Here is a 22388-nt window from a genome sequence, read left to right on the forward strand (position 1 = left end):
GTGATGCAGCTGGTTTAAGTTATTGTGGAGTAGATTGTGTTAGCTTTAAACTATCATGCTCCTGAAAGAAACCTGTAGCAAGGACCTAAAAAAAATATTTTCCTGTTGATCCCTTGACAGCCATTGTGTCATTTCACATCCACAACAGCACGTATTGATCTCCGTGCTTTGACACATACAGCATCGTTCAGGTAGGATGTGCTCGTCAGTAAAGACATTCACAGTTCACATGCTGCTTTGTCTGAGGGCCCTAATTGGGTATTGCTTGTGTGCACAGACCAGATTGCTATGCTAAAATCAGGCTGTTGAAGTTCCTGATCTTTTGTAATGGACAAAGACAATGTTTTCTGAAAGTTATCCACATCTCCTGGAATGAACAGTAAATGCCTCGTACATTCACGGCAGCTCATGATAGAAATTTTGACTTTCAAATAAGATTAAGAGAACGCAGTTCCACTTTGACTCATGCTGGTAGTTCACAGACTGCACTCTCAAACATCAAACAGTAAAAACACTTTGGGATTTCTACTGGCCATTTCCAGTTGGCAGCTGACTCTGTAGACACAAACAAAAGCATGTTCACACCTTTAAAGTCTGACCACCGTTTAACCCACAGTTTGACCCGATCACTATACATTTAAACTTGCAGACAGACAGGTAAATTGTCCTCACAAGTTTGCAGGTATATGTTAAAATGTCAGCTGTCTTATGGGTCTTTGTTATGAGTTCAGTCTTTGTGTATTTGAGGGATGCTTTAAGGAGCTATAGTACATTTATAGGCACATTAATATTATCACAAGCAGTAGTTGGGTGTGATGATTGTTGTTGAGTGTTCACATCTTCTAAGCACAGAATTGTGATTGTTACTGCAATAAAGCATATTCACATTAGAGCTGGATCAATAAATCATCCAAGCTGATACATCTACAGTCGCTATTAGCTTATAAAAAATAAACTAAAATTTGGCATCTGTGTAACAAGAAATGTCAGGATGCCAAAGATATGTTTGAGGTCATTTAGCAACTGTGTCCCCATTAGTTTGTCCATAGTTTGTAGTTTGTGATTATAAAACAAAGGACTGCCAGCCAATATATTGCTATCATATTAAAACCCTCAAATGTTGATCTTGTTATCAGCCTTAAAAATCCAGTATTGGTCATGCTAAAATTCATTTTTACTAAAAGAAATTAGCAGAAATCCATCCATCCTCCCAAGTATTTAGGTGCATTTGTGTATGGGTGTCTGGCTGTACGCAAATGTATTAATGGTCCAGTTCTTTGGGGACGGGGGGTATTATTGGGATGGACAGGAACTTGACTTACATGTAACTGTCTTATGTTCAAGTTGTATTTGTCTTTTGTGATATATTTGAAAAATAAAAAGAGGCCAAAACTGACAAGTCATCGTCTTAATATATTCCACAACACATTTTAAGAAAAAAATTTAACTTTTGAATTGCTTTTAATTGCCTTATATGTTTTATGGTTTTATTATGTTTAATGTAGTTTTTTTTTGTTTCATCTGGCTGCAAGACAAATATTTCCTGATGGACAAAAAAGCTTAAGCTGATTTAAAAGACAGTGAGATTGAAAATAAATAAATGAATAATTAAAATGAAATCTATGTTGTCACATGTGGCCTGTAACAAGATGGTGTGTGTCTGAATTGACAGATTTATTATTTTATTTATAAATTATTTTGTTGGTCATCATATTAAACATTGAAGTAATTATTTGCTTCTTATAACGTCTGTATTATTTAAAAAAAAAAACTCTTATTATAAAAATGCAACTATTCAGTACATGTACAGACAAAGATGAATGCCAATTCTTAAGCAGTAAAAAAGAACATTGACATAATGTGTGTATACATGACTTATTCCAGGGGTATTAAATACAACCATACTAAAATTTAAATTAAATTAATTATTTATTTTTTTAACTTTTTATTTATTTATTTTTCAGTTATTACACTGAACAAATTTCACATCAAACATAAAAACAAAGATAAACTCAGAAAAAAAAGAAAATGAAATGATTAAAAATTTAAATCAAATTTAAATTAATTAAATTACATAAAATACAGCTATACTAAAATTAAATTAAATGAAAATTATAATTTAATAATTGAATAGAATATATTTCATATTCATTATTAATATAATTTAATAATAATTTAGTGAAAATGAATTTTGCTGTGTGAATCACGTTATTTCCTGAGTAATATAATTATTTATTAATAATTATTATGTTGCTCTAAAAATAGAACTAAATATAGGAGTGAAAATCAGTTTTTATAACAGTCCCAAGTATATATATATTATTTTTATATTATTATTTTATATATATATATATTTTTTTTTCTGTAAATATTTCTCCTATCGGTTTAAAGCGTCGTCATTATTTACATCGAAGAAAAAAAAAAAGCTCCCGGAAGCTTAAGCTGATTTAAAAGACAGTGAGATTTATTCCAGGGGAATTAAATACTACCATACTAAAATGAAATGAAATGAAAATTAGAATTTAAAAATAATGTAATGGATAATAATTTAATATAATATAATTAATATGAATTATTAATATTATATATAAATAACAATATAATATAATAATTAATATGAATTATTAATATTATATATATATATAAATAACAATATAATATAATATTTAATAATAATTTAATGAAAATGAAATTTTAGTGTAATATGAAGTGAAAGTGAATTAAAAAATAACATTAAATTACATTATTATGTTGCTCTAAAAATAGAACTAAATATGGGAGTGAAAATCTGTTTTATAACAGTCCCAGGTGTATATATATTATTTTTATATTATTATTATAATATATATATACATGTATATTTTCTGTAAATATGTCTCCTATCAGGTTAAAGCATCGTCATTATTTACATCGAAGAAAAAAAACAAAAAAAAAACTCTCCCGGAACTTCCGCCAAGTGTAAACCGGAAGTAGGTACGTGGCCGCTTCAGCTGACAGTCAGTCAGTCTCTGTACATGATGGCGACAGAGGTTCAGAGCGGCGACCTCGACAGCGCGACTTCCAGCCGGCTCGAAGTCTCCATCGACGGCCTCACTCTCAGTCCGGACCCGGAGGGCGAGCAGGAGCAGCTCCAGCTCGAAGAGGAGCCGGAGCCCAACAACAAACCCGCGGAGGAGCCGGAGACCGACGCCGACACGCCGGGTGGAGCCGCGGCAGACGGAGGAGAAGAAGGAGGAGAAGATGGAGAGACAGCCAGGTCTGCCATAGAGAGGAAATGGGGCTTTCCTCTGCTGGAGCTCTACGGAATGGGCCTCAAATTCTTCAAAGGTATTTATACTTTTATTATAATCTCGCGGTTTTATTATAATCTCGCGGTTTTTAGTCGGTTAGCCGTTAGTTAGCCGATAGTTAGCTTGTTAGCTGTTAGCTGTCACTGCTGTCAGCCACATTAGCTACATAGCTAACAGGTAGCTAACGCTGCTAGCAGGTTGTTAAAGGGTGAAATAAGCTTTTTCCAGCAGTCCATTTATGTGCATGTGTGGCCTGAGAACATTGCATACTTTGTGCTCAAAACACAGCTTGTTAAATGTATTATTGCAATGCATAACCAGCTGTAACATCTATTTGTATTTGTGTGCATGTGTGGCCTGAGAACATTTCCTCCTTCACATTTGCATGGTGTTGTCTAGCTTCTGTGTACATGTCTTTGGGTTTCTGCAATGCAAGAAGCCATATGCATCCTAGCAGGCTGTTAGCTGGTTGTTAAAGGGGTAAAAGACTTCACCAGTAGTCCATTTGTATGTGCATGTGTGGCCTGAGAACATGTTTCAAAAGACAGCTTGTTAAATGTATTATTGCAATACATAACCAGCTCTATTTGTATTTGTGTGCATGTGTGGCCTGAGAACATTTTCATCTTCACATTTGCATGGTGTTGTCTAGCTTCTTTGTACATTTCTTTGGGTTTTTGGGACCTGGCTTGTCATGCATCTGCTCCATCAACTAAAGAGCTGCAATGTAAGAAGCTATATGCATCCTAGCAGGCTGCTAGACTGGTTGTTAAAGGGGTAAAAATAAGCACTGGACTTCCAAGTTGTCCCATTTTTTATGTGCATGTGTGGCCTGAGAACTTTTTCATCTTCACATTTGCATGGTGCTGTCTAGCTTCTGTGTACATTTCTTTGGGTTTTGGAGAAGAATGAACCTGGCTTGTCATGCATCTGCTCCCATCAACTAAGAGAGCTGCAATATAAGAAGTGTTAAAGGGTAAAAGACTTCCCAGCAGTCCCATTTTGTATGTGCATGTGTGGCCAATTCAATTCAATTCAAACAGCTTTATTAATCTGTCTAGGGGCAATTGGTTTGGAGCAGCTTGTACATAAAAAAACATAGATAAAACATAGTGACACACAACAACAACAATATATGTAAGCTAAAAAAAAATATATAAAACAGGACCCAAAACTATTACTGATGTAAATTAGACTAACTAATAAATAAACAGACTGAACAAGAACAACAGAAGGATCAGTCTAATAAAGGATAAAAGGATCTTTGATGGTAAAAGGATAAAAGTCCTTATTGTGTTTTGCATGGTGCTGTCTAGCTTCTGTGTACATTTCTTTGGGTTTTGGGACCTGGCTTGTCATGCATCTGCTCCCATCAACTAAGAGCTGCTATGTAAGAAGCTATATGCATCCTAGCAGGCTCATAGTGATTTGTTTGGGAGCTTTCTTAACACGCCCTACCCCTGTCACTGATGCAGCTGAAGGGGAGCCTGCATGGCATTTTACTTACACAGATCTTTCTCTGATAAATCAGACAGGTTCCTGCTGTGCTTCCTAGAAGTTGGTTAGTCTTGAGGATGAAAAAAAACTGTTCACAGTGCTGCTTAAAGCCACGTTTTCGGGCACTTAAAGGGTTGCATGACCACTGGCCTGTTTTACAGCCTAAGTGCCTCCTCATATCCATATATCCACACCACTCCCCTTGCTGCTACTCCAACAGGAAATCCAATAAAAGTGCATGCATACAAACTGGAAGGCTATCTGAGTTAATATCATCACCTTTAAGAGAACATTGACATCACCTAACTATTGCATTCTTTGCGCTCAAAAGACAGCTTATTAAACATATTATTGCAATACACAACCAGCTATAACATTATTTTTAAGGTCCCATATTGTAAAAAAGGGAGATTTTTATGTCCTTTTTTATAATAAAGCAGGTCTATGTGCTCTATAAATACCGGAAAGTATCAAAACGCTCAATCCATGGAGAAATACACACAGCCCATATTCAGAAACTGTGCCTTTAAACGAGCTGTCAGGATTTCTGTAATTTTGTGATGTCATAAATCTACAATATATATATATATATATATATATATATATATATATGCCGTTATATACATATATATATTGCCGTTATATATATATATATATATATATATATATATATATTGCTGTTTTATATATATATATATATATATATATATATATATAATATTATAATAATTATAATATAATATTAACTTGGTGTCCAGAAGCCACAGAGGCTCACAATTAAGCAACTAGCAAGTGGGTAACATAATGCAGGAAACGCAAAGGCATAATGACAGAGGAAAAGGATTAGGCAGATGGGAATATCAACATTTTCCTCAGACATATTATAAAATTATGAAGAAAAATATACAACTAAAATTACAATATATTCACTTATTATGTACCGAAAAATTAACTTCCATGGCCTCCGCCATTTCTGACAACGTCAACAAACACGTCACAACTCCTGAAACTTTCCACTTGCGATGTCGTGAATAGCACAAGAGGGGGGCGTTCATATGGACTCTTCTCACGAACACAGTAAACACGACCCCATTTGAAGGCACCATGAATGACAACAGCTGACAGGAAATAAACAGACCCAAGCTTTTGCCTAGCAGCGCCATTCAGTTGCAATTCCGTTGAAATGCATTAAAACGGAGCATTTCAGACAGAGGGTAAATACAGGCATATTCAGGCAGAAAGTACTAGTAAAATAAAGGATTTTTTAACATTAAAGCATGTAAACGTGTTCTAGTAGAAACATAAAATACAAGTATGAACCTAAAAATGAGCATGATATGGGACCTTTAAGTTTCAAGCTCAAACCCTGCTTTGAGTTGTGCCAATCTCACTAAGTAATTATCAAGAAGTAGCAAGTCGAAACAAGACAGTGTAAAAGTGTATCAGTCTTTCAGATCTAACTTATCAGCCTGAGAAATTAAAATAACATGTAAATAAATACAGTATAATATGCTCTCTGTGGCTCACCTTGCCTTTACAATTTGAACACTGGGCATTTGTACTGTTCTTTTAGAGCAAAGCGCTTGTGATGACTGTCAAACAGGTTTGGGCCCAGTCACCACGCTGTGTGATAGTAATCTGTGCTTTGTATTTGCAGCCATGTATTTCTAGTCAGTTAGGGTTAGGTCTTGCGTAACGTGTCTTGTATATATAAATGTGATCGTGCCTCACTTTGGATTAAAGTTTTACAGTGATTGAAGTCATCCTGCCAAGAGGCTGTTATTAAGTTATAGAGTGTCAAAAGGATATGATCCTCTTTATGCTTCTACTGTCGCTGCTACCATGTTGTACTAAGTGCTTCCACTTTGCTGCTCTCAGATAAAGATGGAAAGGCCTTCCACCCGACCTATGAGGAGAAGCTTCGACTGGTGGCTCTGCACAAACAGGTGTTACTGGGCCCTTACAATCCTGATGCTTCACCGGAGGTTGGCTTCTTTGATGTCCTGGGCAACGACCGCAGGTAACCCCAGCAAACATTGGCTGTTACAAATGCTACCAATTTAAATGTCCCTTGTTAACGTAAGACAAAAACTTTTAAAGGACATTAAACAATTAGGGGATCTATTGGCAGAAATGGAATATAATATTAATAAGTATGTTTTCTGTACTGTAAGAAATGTGTTTTCCTTACCTTAGAATGAGCCGTATATCTACATAGGGAGCAGCTCCTCTCCACAGAGTCTGCCATGTTGCCCCGCCATGTTTCTACAGTAGCCCGGAATGGACAAACCAAACACTATTTACTTTTCCTGCTTGGGCCGGAGTCGATGACGTTACTCGCTTCTATTGGCGCCGCTCTCTCTCTTGCTTCACCACTCACTTCCCACATACACACACACACACACTCTACGCACTCTACTCTTACAACAACTGGCTCTCATTCATGTTTTCGCCTCGGCCACCGTAGAAATCCTACCCTCTTGGCACACGGGAGAAGTAGTAAAACTGCAACCTCTCTGCTAGATACCGCCAGATCCTACACACTGTTCCTTTTTAAAAAGAAGTAAAAAAGATACTTGATGGCTGAGCCCCTGTATTATTTATCCTCACCTCCATTTTCGCTCTGTGTGCAGGAAAGAGTGGGCCTCCCTGGGTAACCTGGAGAAGGAGGATGCCATGGTGGAGTTTGTCAAGCTGCTGAACAAGTGCTGTAACCTCTTTGCTCCCTACGTCACCTCACACAAGATCGAAAGGGAAGAGCAGGAAAGGAAAAGGTAAGGTTTCTTGACGTCAGTTCCCCTGAGGGCGATGCTTCTGCTTCAGTGTCTAAATACAGACTCCGTTTCAGTTCGTCCTATATGCAGCCGGCAACACTGTAAAGCAGCAGGATAAATATTGGCCATTTATTGACTGATGGTGTTTTGTATCTTCTCCAGGAAAGAAGAAGAGGAGCGTCAGCGGCTGGAGGAGGAGGAGAGGGAGCGACAAAGGCAGGAGGAGGAGAGACGGAGGCTAGAGGAGGAGGAAAGGCTGAGGAGAGAGGACGAGGAGAGGAGACAGGCAGAGGAGGAGAGGCTACGGATTGAGCAGCAGAAGTATGTGTGTCTACTGCTCAGACTTCCAATGTACTTAGGTGCAAATGGCAAATAAAACTCTTGAATCTGTATCACTGTGTGTGTTTGCACAATGTGCAATATATTGATTTAACTTCAGCATGACTTCTACATGATCGTCACACTTCCCTGACATTGATATCTACAGGGGTATTCTCTTCTCTCTATGTTAAAATCCTCCAACTTTCCACTGTCCACCATTGTCTCCTTACAGTTTCCTGTACTTCCTTCCTCACCAGCGCTGCCCCTGTGTTCTATTTCCCAGACAACAGATAATGGCGGCGTTGAATGCGCAGACAGCAGTGCAGTTCCAACAGTACGCTGCTCAGCAGTACCCCAACAGCCCAGAGCAACAGCTTGGCCTCATCCGTCAGCTCCAGGAGCAGCACTACCAGCAGTACATGCAGCAGCTCTACCAGGTCCAGCTGGCCCAGCAACAGGTAGTATGTAAACACTAACAGAAGGATAGACTTGCATTGATTGATTTTTTTTTTTAGATTTTGCAGTTAATGGGGAAGCGTGGGTATTGGCAACATTGTCTTTCAGTGATGCACAGTAAATTGAAAGTAGTCATGGGCCAAGCCTAAGTCTACATTCACACTAATACTTCTCCTGCGTTTTTGAGACCCTAAAACGGAGACGTTTGAAAATGCTGCTGACGGCGTTTTCGTTTTAAAACTCCGGGGTTGCGTTTTAGTCTGGACGGACAGAAATGGAGACCTTTTAAAAATGATGACGCAGACACCCACGTTCGCTTCAGACATGACTTGTTTTTCCCCGATGCGTCACGCCCCATCACATGAACCTTTTCCGGAAGAAAACAAACGACATCAGCCTCGACCACCAGTGGTTAATTTCAACATGGATAATGAGTTACAAGCGTGGCTGACCTTCTCGTCTATGCTAGCAGCTTTTGTGCAGTTAAATTCTGCATTTTATAATACTGCCTACATGCTCAGGAGGCAAGCTATTACATCAATTCCCGTGTACAGCGCTGCTTCCTGTTTACACTGGTACACGCATGCCCAGTGTAGGTGAATAGCCATGTGATATGCATTTTCAGGCATCGTAGTATGGACAGAGATTAATTCTGAAACGGCCCTAAAATGCTCGTCTGGACGGTATACGGGTGGATGTAGCATAAATGTCTATAAAAGATGTACACCCTTCATGATGAGGCACCTTTGGTATGCAGAAAAGGGCTTGAGCCGAAATGCAATTACAGAGAAATGTTTACTAAAGATGGAAACAAAATTGAAACGGTTAAGCTCCTCAAATAATCAAGATGCATTTTGATGAGCGCAGTCTTGAGCGAACTCATCAGGATAACAATTTTAGCTATAATAGTGCAGCTTTATATGCATATAAATGTAATCCATATGTAAGCAGGAGCCTGTGATCCTTCCAATAGCATTTTAGAAACAACATTTTTGGTTTAAGCTCTTAGTTTGGATTCCAATGTCTTGATTCAGTGTTCCTTTTGTCCCAGGCGGCCTTACAGAAGCAGCAGATGCAGGCGGATTTGATGGTGCAGGGCACCCTTGAATCTAGCGGCTTCAATAGCGGCGAACCTATCGCCGCCTCAGCAGCAGGACCGTTGTGTTCAGCTTCACCACCTGCTGGCGATGAAACCCCCACAGTCAACGGAGGCCAGTCGGATTCGTACTCGGAGAGCATGGACCGCGAGCCAGAGCCCGAGCCGGCAGAGGAGGTCTCAGAGAACGGGCCTTTATTAGGTTGGTTTGGCCAAGTAGATGTTTCTCATTTAAAAAAACATAAACCACTGGAGTTGACTTCATTTTGAAAGAATCTACATTTTCTGTATTGTGTAGCTAATGGCTACAGGGCAGAGGGGGAGAAGCTCTCTGTCAAACAAAGCTTTATACCCAACTTGAAACCTGATTCGTATCTGCTGTGTCCTTGTTGATGTGACCTGGAGGGCAGGGAGGAGAAGAGCTGGAACAAGTGATACATGATAGTCTGCTGGTTTAGGTATCATCCAACCACACATTCTGCTTATAGAAGAGTTGAGCACTCACACCAGAAATGAACAAGGCCTTGGTCTGATTCCAAAAACATACATCCTGAGCCAAATTAATCCACTGTGGCTGGCTGCTCACTCTCAAATCAATGTTTTAAGGAAAGATGGATGGATAGCCGGGTATGCAAAAAACCCAACTGGTCACATGGACTCATGCCCTCTCTCTCGCATTCTCTATGTTTATATATACTGTATATACTGTATATCTTTTCTCTATGTGCCTTTAATCTGTGTATGCTGGTAGGACATCACTTATTGGAATTATCAGATTATATAAGAAGATTATCCAAACAGATTGTAAGAAGTCTTTTGTCCCTCGATCACAGCAGACTCCCCACCAGTCATAGCTGCTCCGTCCATGTGGACACGGCCACAGATCAAGGACTTCAAGGAGAAAATCCGTCAGGACGCAGACAGCGTGATCACAGTGGGACGCGGCGAGGTGGTGACGGTGCGAGTGCCGACCCACGAGGAGGGCTCTTACCTGTTCTGGGAGTTCGCCACGGACTATTACGACATCGGCTTCGGGGTCTTCTTCGAGTGGACGGACGCCGCCTCCGCTTCGGTCAGCGTGCACGTGTCGGAGTCCAGCGATGATGACGAGGATGAAGAAGGTGAGGTGTGGGTGGGAAGCCTGTGTGAACACGCCTGCAGTGTTTCTGATGCAGATATTTTCGGGTGTTGCAGCAGAGCCGGAAAAGTCAGTTCTATTGACAGTGATGTTGTGTGTGGGTGTGAGCTCTCCCTCCATAATGTGTTCATTGTTATGTTAACAAAACATTTGCAAAACATATTTATCCAAGAATTGAAAATGGAACTTTGCAAGCTGATATGAAACGCTATAGATGGGTCATGATTGCTTTTTTGATCTTAGGTTCAGAGGCATTTGCTATGGATACCGTATGCTCTGCTATTTATTGACATGTCAAGTCATGGTGGTTATTTAGTTCCATGTTTGCCACAGAAGCAGCTGCTTTGTATAGGAATGTCTGATTTAGCAATTTATTTCTGTTGCTTCACTCATCGGCCAATGGAGAGATGAATAACTAGTACACTTTCAGATATCATTATATTCTTATCTCATGTTCAGAACTTGCCTACACCATAGTTAAACATCACACAGTTGTCCCCTTGGAAGAGGACGTCCTGTTTGTGTTCTTTGGTGGAAACCAGAGCGGTGGTGTGAATAGGAATGAATTGTGAAAATATATGTTGATAAGATAAAAAAGGCAGTATTGTGCATTGGAATTGGAACATTTTGTTTTAGTTAAATTAACTGTACAAATTAGCCTTCTAAACTTCACCTCAGACTGTCTGGAGTAGCAGTGGTATATGTTTATTGTAACAACACTGTGTTTTGCACAAGAGAAAGGTCTATCACATTTTGACATAAACCTCCTGCATTTATTTGGTAGTATGCAAGTTTAGTTCAAAATGTGATCCTATAAGTAATAGAATCTGATACCTAAAGGAGTTTGGGATAGTGTAATGTTAAGCCATATTATATGCAGAAGTTCCTTAAACTTGCATTCTTTCTAATAGCCAGCAGGGGGCGACTCCTCTGGTATCTCAGTCTGATTGTATAGAAGTCTATGAGAAAATGATTCTACTTCTCACTTGATTTATTACCTCAGTAAACATTATAAACATGAGTTTATGGTCTCAATCGCTAGTTACAAGTCTTCTTCAATACAGCATGATGTTCATTTAGTAAATTATGGTCCCATTTAGAGTCAAATAGACCATAAAGCAGGGGATGCTTTAGGGCGGGGCTACCTTGTGATTGACAGGTCGCTACCACGGCGTTGTCCGGTCTGGAAGTTGTCTGTGTTTTCGTTTTAGAGCTTGAACCCTTTCAGTGTGTTCAGGATTGAGGCACAAATATAACTCCATGATATTAAGTGTAATCATAGCATTGCATAATTATAGTGAAGCTTTCTAAAGGAGCATTGTGAGTGTGTGTGAACCATTCATAAAGATAAGCCTCATAGGTGATTTCCTGCTGCTTTCTATTACAATTTGAAACCTTAACCATGTCCTTGTGTCCTCAGGTGAACCTCCCAACGAGGAGGAGAAGGCGAAGAAGGAGGCGGGGAAGCCCCAGGTGGATGAGATTGTACCGGTGTACCGGCGGGACTGTCATGAGGAGGTGTACGCCGGTAGCCACCAGTACCCCGGCCGCGGAGTCTACCTGCTCAAGTTTGACAACTCCTATTCACTCTGGCGCTCCAAGAGTGTTTACTACAGAGTCTACTACACCAGATAAGCCTGAATACAGACACAGGGGGGGAGCCAAGGAGTGTGTGTGTGTTCATATGTGTGTGCGTGTGCGTGTAGGTGGAGATTTGGCAGCCTGTATGTGTGTGTTTTGTGTGTGAAGGAGAAATCACCAGATCTATTCTGGACAAAACCACCAGAGGGTGACAAAGAGACACATCTGAAAGCCCTAGTTTGGAGATTTGGACTAATGTGTATGTGCTGTATGTGTATGCGTGTCCCGAGATACACCCATGCTAGAGCCTGGAAGAGGAGTGCGTTCTCCTGTTGTATATTCACCACCTGTCCTCGCTGCGCTCACATAGACCCAGGCTGTAGGACTTTCTCTATCTCATATTGTATTTGACCACTTTTCACCCTGGGCTCCTCTTCTGTCACCACCAAACCCAGCCCAACACTGTCCAACGTGGCCTTTGTGGCTGCTTCTGCCCCGATTGACGCTTTCATAACCGCGTTGCGGAAAACGCCGGCGAGTCCAGCACTCTGTGAGCCAACGTTTCCTGTTTTGGTGGTAATACTGGTTGTTTATCCCACAAGAACACAAGACAATGTTGAAAAATCTAATTATATTGCAAATGTACTTCATATAACACTATGCCTCTGTTCCTCAGAGAGCGTCTGGTCTTTGCCAAGTCTCACACACACACACATTAAAAACACAGTTGTACACGAATAATTATCTTTTTTGTTGTAAAAACAGTCTCTTCCCTAGCCACCATGCATATGTGAAGATCTGAGAGGACGTTTAGGGCTCTTGTTGGCTTATTCCCACACAAAAAAACGTTATTTCTCGAGTCCACTGGCAAAATTTATGAAGGACAGGCAAGAAGTCATTCCGTGTTTCAGAGTGATAAAGGAGTGAGTAACATGACATGCACATGGAAAAGTAGGCCCTCTGGCTTAATAAACTCAAGCATCTCAGTGTTTGATACAGAAGTTTAAAAAGAAATTATTAAATAAATATTTGTTCTCCCTTTCTCCTACAAATATTTGTTTTTCCTATACGTGTGTCTGTTTCCACACGACTGATTACGTCAAATCATCAACTGTCCTTTGCTCAGCAATTCTTCCAGATAAAAAGGAGCAAGTATTACGGCAGATGTTATATTAATATTACCTGGGAGGTTTTTGAGTTTTGAATTTCATTATGTGTGTTTGCAGATGCTGACACACAACTACATCTAACAATAAAAATTCAAGACACACTGTTACATCTCTCCAGCGCTCAGAAATCAAAATCCATTACACAAAACGCAGTGTTGCTGGTCTGTTTTTTTTGTTTTTTCTTCTCCCTGGTATGAATTAACTCAAATTGTCATCTCAAGTAAGGTATCGTGAATAAACTGAGATGATATTTTTGTGTCTTTGGTGACGTGGTTGCTTACTAACTCAGCTGTGACATCTTAGTGTATTCAACTTTTTTATTTTCCAAGTCATTTGTTGCCATACTTTAGATTAATTATGTTGTTCTGTTTCACATTACATGTATATGCTTTGCGTACCTACCACCTAGGTGCATTATGAGCAAAGTGTGCGGTGTGTTCAGTAGAGACATTTGGGTTCACTTTGTCACTCAATCTGTATTTGCATTCTTTTTTGTGTGTATGCAACCAAACTTTAAAGACACAGAGGTGGAATAACAAGTTGAGTGTTAGTTCATATTATTTAATTAGAGGCCCCTCCTGCCTCCCATCCATTCAGTGATTTGTGTAACAAAATGTCACCGTGGCTTAACCAAGCCATAAAGTTTAAGAAAGTTCCTAAGTTTCTGATGTGTGATGTTTGTTTTTCTTAAGTTTCTTATTGCTCACCAAAATGGTTTGTTCAAGCCTTGTATGTAAATAATTCTATAAATGAGTTTATGTATGGGTTTTTAGATGTGGAAGAAGGCTATGGTTTTGAGAATCAATGCACTGTAAAATATGGTGAATGAGATCATATATGTATACATTTTACCCCGAATGAAAGTCCAAAACTCGTAGGAAGTATAAAAATGGCAAGGCTCTATTGACATGACAGACAGAAAAGCTCATCTTTTTGTATTGTTTTGACTTGTTTGGATCTCTTATGAGTTGCAAGATCTTTTTTTGGGGCATATATTTAATCTTGATTAAACTTATGTTCATCTCTAGAAAATTGGTAGTTTGTTTACTTTTGTATTTTTTATAGTTTTCATTTTGTATGAAGCTTTCAAACCGTTCATTCATTCACTGCCTAAAACAAAGACCTCTTTTAGTTTTAGATTAAACAGAATGAGACAATTTTGGGCATGTGAGGACACTGAAAATGGCCTTGGAACAACACACCCGTATTAGCTAGTTCCTTTTTCCAGGAGTGGTGGATGTGTCATCCTCCTGCTGTCCTCCTGTCAAACACATTTAGTGCTGAGGGAAGGACAAGTGAGGATGTTTCTCAATGTGTAACAGGATAATCTACCTTCAATGTTTCCACATCCACATGGGATGTCAATATGTTCAGAGGACGTCTGCATCAGCATTTTACACCCTTAATATTGAGTAATGTTAAACGGTTGCCACAGTGTACACAACTTAACAGCATTGAGCAATGAGAAAGCATTAACAAGTGGCAATGCTTTTAGCCTGGATTCACCTTTTGAAGTTGGCTATGTTCACTTTAAGACACCAGGTGGCACAATAAACACCTACCGAGACACATTTTACCAACTGGTACATCTTTAGTCAGGCTTTCAAAAGAATCCACCACGACCACAGGTTTAAAGCTGAGCCGAGTAAAAAGGTATGCTATTAATGATGAGAGTTTGCTCTTTGGTATTTTAAAGAGCGACGGTGGGAATGCCAGGCGGTGGACTGGACACAAGGCCTGGACAAACATGCCTTGTGCACACACACATACAGAGAGGAGATAAATCAGAAACAAGTGTTCAGAGAATGTGCTGTCCATGGGGTTATTTTAAAAGGTATGAGCAAACAGTTAACATATCCTTTGTTTAAAATGAAATATTGTAGGCTACTTCTTTACGTAGTAAGTACGTCCTTACTAAAATATCATAAAACATACATTTCGCCAGATAATATCAAAAACTCCCACACCCTCAAGATTTCTTGCTGGTATCTATAAATGTATGTTAAAGCTGAAGAAGGCGAGATTGGAGCAAATATGATAAAAAAAAGTTATTTTTATAAAACGGTCGCTAGACAGTACATGAAACAGGTAACCTGAAAAATATGTGCCTCTGTGTCCTCCGGTGTCCTCCAGTGCTCCTAACGGCATCTGCAAGATTTCACAGACCGGAGGAAAATAAGCAGTCAGAGCTGATCTGCTGTCCGCTGTCCAGCTGCCGTCTATGAGAGCCGGCTGTCAATCACTTGCAAACTTTTAATTTTTAATAAAATTAGTGGAAATTAATAACTGTTTTTTGTTTACATTTTCATTTTTATTTATCATTGTTGTAGGTCTATGGTACGACGGTACGTCGGAGTAATAGGGCCACATTGAGGGAAAAAAATAAATCTGAGATTTCCAGAATAAAGTCATAATATTATAAAGTAGTAATTTTTACGTTACCTTCTTTTTTTCTTGTAAAGTTATGACTTTATTCTCGTAATATTCCGACTTTTTTCTCCTAAAGTTATGACTTTATTCTCGTAATATAACGACATTTTTCTTGTAAACATACGACTTTATTCTCATAATATTACGACTTTTTTCTCGTAAAGTTATGACTTTATTCTCGTAGTATAACAACATTCTTTCTTGTAAACTTAGGACTTTATTCTCGTAATATAACGACATTTTTCTCGTAAACATATGACTTTATTCTCATAATATTACGACTTTTTTCTCCTAAAGTTATGACTTTATTCTCGTAGTATAACAACATTCTTTCTTGTAAACTAAGGATTTTATTCTCGTAATATAACGACTTTTTTTCGTAAAGATATGACTTTATTCTCATAATATTACGACTTTTTTTCTCGTAAAGTTATGACTTTATTCTCGTTATATTCCGACTTTTTTTCTCCTAATGTTATGACTTTATTCTGGTAATATTCCGACTTTTTTCTCGTAAAGTTATGACTTTATTCTCGTAATATTCCGACTTTTTTCTCGTAAAGTTATGACTTTATTCTCGCAATATTACGACTTTTTTTCTCGTAAATTTATGACTTTATTCCGTAAATCTCAGATTTTTCCCCCCTCGACGTCCTCTAATACTCCGTAGTACATTTGCACTTTGGCCCTCACTGCATTAAACTTATATACTAAATACTTAGACTATAAACTGTGTTACCTTCATCACAATGCTCAAATGTTTTGCGGCTCCAGACAGATTTTTCTTTTCTTTTTTTTTTTTGCCTAAAATGTCTCTTTTGATAGTAAAGGTTGCTGACCCCTGATCTAACTCATCAGTGTGCTGGTATAGCGTCAGTCCCCTCCGGTTCAGTTTGGACTAAATAATCCGGTCCATGTTTTCCACCAGGCTGCTGAACTGCCTTCGAAGGGGAGGCAGGTAAAGTCTCCTCTGTATATCTGGCTCCAGCTCCACTTGCTACAGGTGGTTGTAGTATTTTTTCCGGGTTTTTATTTGTACTTTTTCCCTACTTTTCCTCTTGTGTGTGTTTTTTTCTTCTCTCTGCAGCCTGCTGCTCTCTGTCTGGTTGGATTTGAATAGACTTTGGGAGGCAACGTCTCTCCAGTGTTACAGCAGCAGCACAAAGTCCCCATGCTTTGAAAAACAAGAAATATGGCGGGATTGAAGGATTATACTGCAGCCAAAGCACTGAAGCAATGCGTCTTGGATTGGTTTTAAAGCTGTGAGTTTTTTTTTTGCGTGAACAGTTTTGGATATAATAAATAAAAACATGCCCTTTGAGCAGAGGAGCATCGAGCCGCGGCGTGTTAGCAGGTTATCTGCGAGGGATGGCTGGATACCGAGGGAAGAACCCGGGAGACGCAAACTGAGAAAGCCCGTTTTGTTCTCCTCATTGGACGAGGTCGGATGTCACACTTTGATCAACATTATCCACCAACTTTCCGACCTTTCTCGCCATGCCAGCGACATCTTCCTGGCCATCGAGATGGAGGCTGGCATGGTGTTCAGGAGATCCTGCAGGATCCAGGGGAGGCTGCACAGGCTGCAGGCTGAAGTCCGCAAGGTTGATCCCAAGAAGGTCAAAATCCGTAAGTTTGCAATGCCTGTTGTTAGTTACTAGTTGGTAGTCTGCAGTGTGAGATCTCTAGGGTATATCTCTACATTTCTGGCCCCATAGAAAGCAATACTGTAGTAATATTGTGGTTTAAACTAAAGGAATCACCATAAACTTGTAATTGGTGCCCAGACATGTAGTATTATGAATGCACATATATGACAACATGGCACTTGTGCACCATGATTTCTCTCCACAGATGGTTATTGATTAATTCTAGAGAGAAATAGATATATAGATAGAAAGATGGATAGATAAATAGAAAGATAGATGTACTTTATTGATCCCAAATTGGGAAATTCTTGTGTTACAGCAGCAGGTTATCCAGGCATTGCACAGGAACAGTAAATATACATATCAACACTAGAGATAATATCTAAAGTATACACAATATAAATATGCATAAATAAATAAATATAAAGTTGAGATGTTTGACTTTGAATTAATCCCCATCTGGAGTATATCTCTACATTTCTGGCCCCATATAGGCAGCAATACTGTAGTAATATTGTGGTTTAAACCAGAGAAAATCACCATAAACTTGTTATTGGTGCCCAGACATGTAATATTATGAATGCACATATATGATAACATGGCACTTCTGTACCATGATTTCTCTCCACAGATGGTTATTGATTAATTCCAGAGATAACTAGATAGATAGATAGATAGATAGATAGATAGATAGATGTACTTTATTGATCCCAAATTGGGAAATTTGTGTGTTACAGCAGCAGGTTATCCAGGCATTGCACAGGAACAGTAAATATTCAATATATAAACTGGGGGAAAAAAGTTCGGAAACTTGTGTTTGGTGGATTATTTCTCTGTTGTTACAATGCTAATGGTCATTGTATTTTACATGGTTGGAAAGCCTGTTTATTTACCTTCACAATGATGTCCAACTTGTAAGGATCATGCATTTGTGGGATGAGCAGCACAGCTGATTATTTGGGTAGCGCCCAAGAAAAATTTGCCAAAATGCTCTGCCAATGGTAAACAGTGTATTCTCCTGTTGGTATTGACTCTTGTTGTGAGTTGTTTGGTGGATTGAATGATCTCTATCAGTAACAAGGAACAAACAAGACGCTTATGTGGGCGCTACAATAAGATAAGATATTCCTTTCTTAGTCCAGCAGTGTACAGCAGCAAAGGGGATAGTGCAAAAAACAAGATGCATAAAAGTAGGAGCAGTACATACAGTATTGACAATAAACAGACTATTAACAAAATTGCACAAGTGGAAAAATTATATTGCACAGTGATAATGAACTGAAATTCCACCTGAAAATATTGCAAGTATGCATAGTATACACAATATAAAGAATATATTAGAATACACTGTAAATATACATAAATAAATAAATAAATAAATAAATATAAAGTCGAGATGTTTGACTTTGAATTAATCTCCATCTGGAGTTGCTTTGACTTTTGCTGCTCCGTCATAATAACATGGAGAGATGCTGGTCAGGTCCAAGGTGATTGTCACATTTCCACCATTGAAAGAAACCAGGGAGGAGTGGTGGCAACTGGTGATGACACATGGCTCGTGTTTGTCTCGATTCAGACTTATGTTAATAGGGATGTTGAGTCCCCGTCAGAAATGATGGATTTCCTCTCAACGGACTCCACCATCTGTGTTCAGGTCTTCAAAGGACACTGAGATCACAGGAGGCCTTAACAACCCTCCCTCCTCCCCAAATCTCTTCTGGCTGTTTCATGCATGTAAACAAAGTTGGTCAACTCAAAAGATAAATGGATAATCAATTCCCTTTGCCGCACCATGTGCTGACTTTTGTTGGGTTTGTGATTTGTTTTGCTGTCCTTGCAAAAGCTACCTCCTGTCGTCTCACGCTCTGTGGTTTATATATTAACCCAGACTATGTGCCAGCAAAGATTGAGCGATAGGCCTGTCATTTTGTCTGCCTCTGGTACAGACCTGTAGTAGATAGCAGCTACTTTAAACCACTGCTTCCTAAGGGTTGCTTGTGGACCTGTTGATAAGACTATTGATTCTCTTCATGGCTCCTTTGTTTATCTAATTTGCCTCTGAAATATGTTGCAAAGTAGGATTCAGAAGACAAGCCCGACGTCGGTGACTGAAGAGGATTTAATCTCTGAGTCATTGGTTTTTGTTCCCTTTTCACTGTCTATTCTATTCACCAGCCTTCGGTCTGACTGTGACTCACACTCTCTCTCTCTCAGACACGCAGATTCAAAAACTAGTTGCGGCGAAACGATAAGCCGAGCAGACAGTTCCCAGACACAAGCGAATGTGATGTATGATGAGCAATGGATTGGACTGATACTCCGTCAAGCTGTGTTTTAGGGAGTACCCGCTGCGTGACGGCTCCCAGACATTGAACTAATCCCCCTGTGTTATCGCGTGGCATGACTCGACTGCTCCTATTATCTGTACCTGTTGATGTTTTTTAATGCGGTCCTAGGTGGGGATGTGGTTGGGAGTTCCTTTTTGAAAGCTTTGTTCCGTTTCACTCAGTCATTCGGTGGAGGCTATAGCAGCTGAGGACAAGGTGTGAGAGAGTGGACTGGAATGCAGTGTGTTACTTAGCGATCTGTAGCAGCCAGCTCCCACGTAGCCCCAAGGCCAGCACTGCGAGTACAGAAGCACTGGCTTCACATTAATTTCAACGCAGGCATGTATGCTTCACTCTAACTCGTTCCACATAAACACCTGTCTTAAAAAAAAATTCCCTTTGAAGCACCGCCCCCCCCCAGCATTACTCCAGGATTTGAATGTGTCATAATCGTGAGAACAGCTGGTGGAGTTGTTTTGAATGGGTATTTGAATTAAAGTTAATGTGTGAAGCAGAGACAAATCATCCATTGACATGTTATAGTATTTTGCAGCCTCCTATTACTCACTGGTTTACACAGTATTAAGCAACACATCTCACTGTTTCTTGTACTCTTTGTCTAGTATATCTCATACTTGCCAAACCTTCCGATTTTCCCAGTAGACTCCCTTTTCGACCGTTGCTATTGTAATCAACCTCCAAATCAGTATTTGGATGCCTCGTTTTGGGTTTGTTTTATATATATAAGTATGTTATCATAACGTATAAATCCCCAAATAGCCCATTAAATAAGGAATAATCCCATAATTTATATTCAACATTAATTATTATTAGTTATTCTCAGACGGATATCGTTTGTTTTGTGTAGAGGTGCCTGTGTGTACAGTAGTGCGGCAGCGGCACCGTCCTGGGAACAGAAAGGGAGGAGATGGAGACAGACCGACATACAGAAGCTTCAAATACCTTCGAATATTACTCGCCAAAGCTTGGAAGCCCAGAAGCCCCAAAAAAAGCCCTATTTCTTCCGATTTATGGCGAATATTCACACCCTTTTTCATTATCTCAACCTCATTCTGGCACTGTACAGCCTGTATATTCCTTACTGTTTCTACCCGGACGACAATAGAGCTACACAAAATGTTGTTTCCCGGCAGAAGAGAGCGGCTCACAACAACACAACGCGGTTTGAGCTGTGCTCGCCACACATCACAGCGTGTAGCACCTAAAGTTGGGCTTTGCTCGCCGCAGAAAAAAGCCATCGTGGCGTGGCGCAAGCCATTGGAAATAATGGGTTTCAGAGTGCAGTGGTTCCGTTGTCACATTGTGGCTGAAAGGGCCTTCAGTGAGTGAGAGACGGAGAGAGAAATGGAGAATACTAAGAGGTAGGGGTGAATTGTCCAGTTTTCTTTCCTGAGAATAAAAAGTCAAATTAAAAGTACGGCTTGATTTAACATAAATCATAATTTTGTTATGTCATTCTTTAAAAGTCACCAGAATGCAGGAAACAAAGTCTCTGAAACTATTTTTTTTCCCCCAGACTCCTCACTTTGGTTTTGAAATCCTCCCTATTTTTGAGCTTTCAAGGTTGGCAAATATAAACGTCAAATTTGTTGAGACCTCATGACATATCACCTTTACAGTATTTGACCAGGCCCAAAGGAATGTATTGCATACTCATATCATCTTATAGTTTGCAAACATGTTTAACTGTGACCGGTCACTCTTTTGTCTTCAACTACTGTGGGTTAGGATTCCTACTCTAACCTCAGGTCGGAGATGGATCATATTACTGGTGAGGGGCAAAAAGAGGGGCCCCTATAAGCTGGGGGACTGACATTGAGAGAAGGGCGTAGCAGTGAATGTATGTGTGTGTGAGATGTGTCTCATCTTGCTGTTCGTCTATGCAGTCAGAGTAATCATCAGGGGCAGTTTGAACAGGGACATGGTAGGCAAATGGGATCCTCCTCTCTGTGTGTGTAATCTGACTGTCTCAATGCTACTGTTTATCCATTTGTGCCGAAGTAGCAGTCAGCAGGTCGGAGGTCATTCTCTCCAGCCTCAGAGGGGAACACCTGACACTCCAGAGTCAAGAGTTTAAATAAAGTCTAGTTTGGCTGGTTTGTGTTTCTGATTCTGGCTAACGAGGGTCAGCTCAGCTGTGGTTGATCCTGAGTAGTTTATGACTTACAATCTTACAGGATTAATGTATGTCACACTGTGCGAGGTGGGTCTGACACCCAATTTTACACCAAACAGCTGCGAAGTACGGCTCGTCGCAATGATTACTTTTTTCTGCGTCCGGGAGGCATGGTCATGTGTGAAATTCTTTGTGACATAGGTCAACATGTCACAGGAGTAACAGGATCTGTTTACTGATTGGCTGCGGGTTCTCTCTGGCCGCACTTCGCCGCTAAAAGTTAAACTTTTCCCAACTTTTGTTTTGCCGCGCTTTGAATCAAACGAACACAGCTCGCTGAGTTCAGGAGCAACCGCCGCAGCTTTTCATAGACATTGCATGGCTGTTCGCCGCACTTCGCCACTGCTCTGGTGTGAATTCGACGTAATAAAGTCTTGTCCCCCAATCTATGTCAGATAAATCGTAAAGCTACGATAGGAAAAAATGAAGCCCGAAATGTCACCATGTATGTAATGTAATGAAG

The 22388-nt window shown here is 39.7% G+C and overlaps 2 protein-coding genes across 8 annotated transcripts in view; both read left to right on the forward strand.

Annotated features, from left to right (window-relative positions):
- The first annotated feature begins 2945 nt into the window (after nt 1-2945).
- On the forward strand, nt 2946-14354 carry acbd3 (acyl-Coenzyme A binding domain containing 3). Of its 4 annotated transcripts, none has more exons than XM_074614841.1 (8): nt 2946-3327; nt 6666-6807; nt 7421-7561; nt 7724-7882; nt 8166-8343; nt 9390-9636; nt 10268-10555; nt 11993-14354. In XM_074614841.1, exons 1-8 carry the CDS (start codon nt 3015-3017, stop codon nt 12205-12207), a joined length of 1683 nt encoding a protein of 560 aa, XP_074470942.1. In that variant the 5' UTR covers nt 2946-3014; the 3' UTR covers nt 12208-14354. The 4 variants fall into 4 exon arrangements, with proteins under 4 accessions (XP_074470942.1, XP_074470943.1, XP_074470945.1 ...); XM_074614842.1 differs by having other exon boundaries at nt 10271-10555; nt 11993-12210; XM_074614844.1 differs by having other exon boundaries at nt 2947-3327; nt 8166-8340.
- Nucleotides 14355-16725: 2371 nt separating this feature from the next.
- nhsl1b (NHS-like 1b) overlaps nt 16726-22388 on the forward strand; it is a 117776-nt gene continuing 112113 nt past the window's right edge. For 2 of the 4 annotated variants that reach the window (XM_074616394.1, XM_074616399.1), the window contains exon 1: nt 16726-17381. In XM_074616394.1, the coding sequence (XP_074472495.1) occupies nt 17063-17381 (319 nt within the window). In that variant the 5' untranslated portion in view covers nt 16726-17062. The remainder of the gene's footprint in view (nt 17382-22388) is intronic. The other 2 variants (XM_074616393.1, XM_074616396.1) reach the window with 2 other exon arrangements.

The sequence above is a fragment of the Sebastes fasciatus genome, chromosome 18, assembly GCF_043250625.1.
Source record: "Sebastes fasciatus isolate fSebFas1 chromosome 18, fSebFas1.pri, whole genome shotgun sequence".
In the NCBI taxonomy this organism is placed as follows: domain Eukaryota; kingdom Metazoa; phylum Chordata; class Actinopteri; order Perciformes; family Sebastidae; genus Sebastes; species Sebastes fasciatus.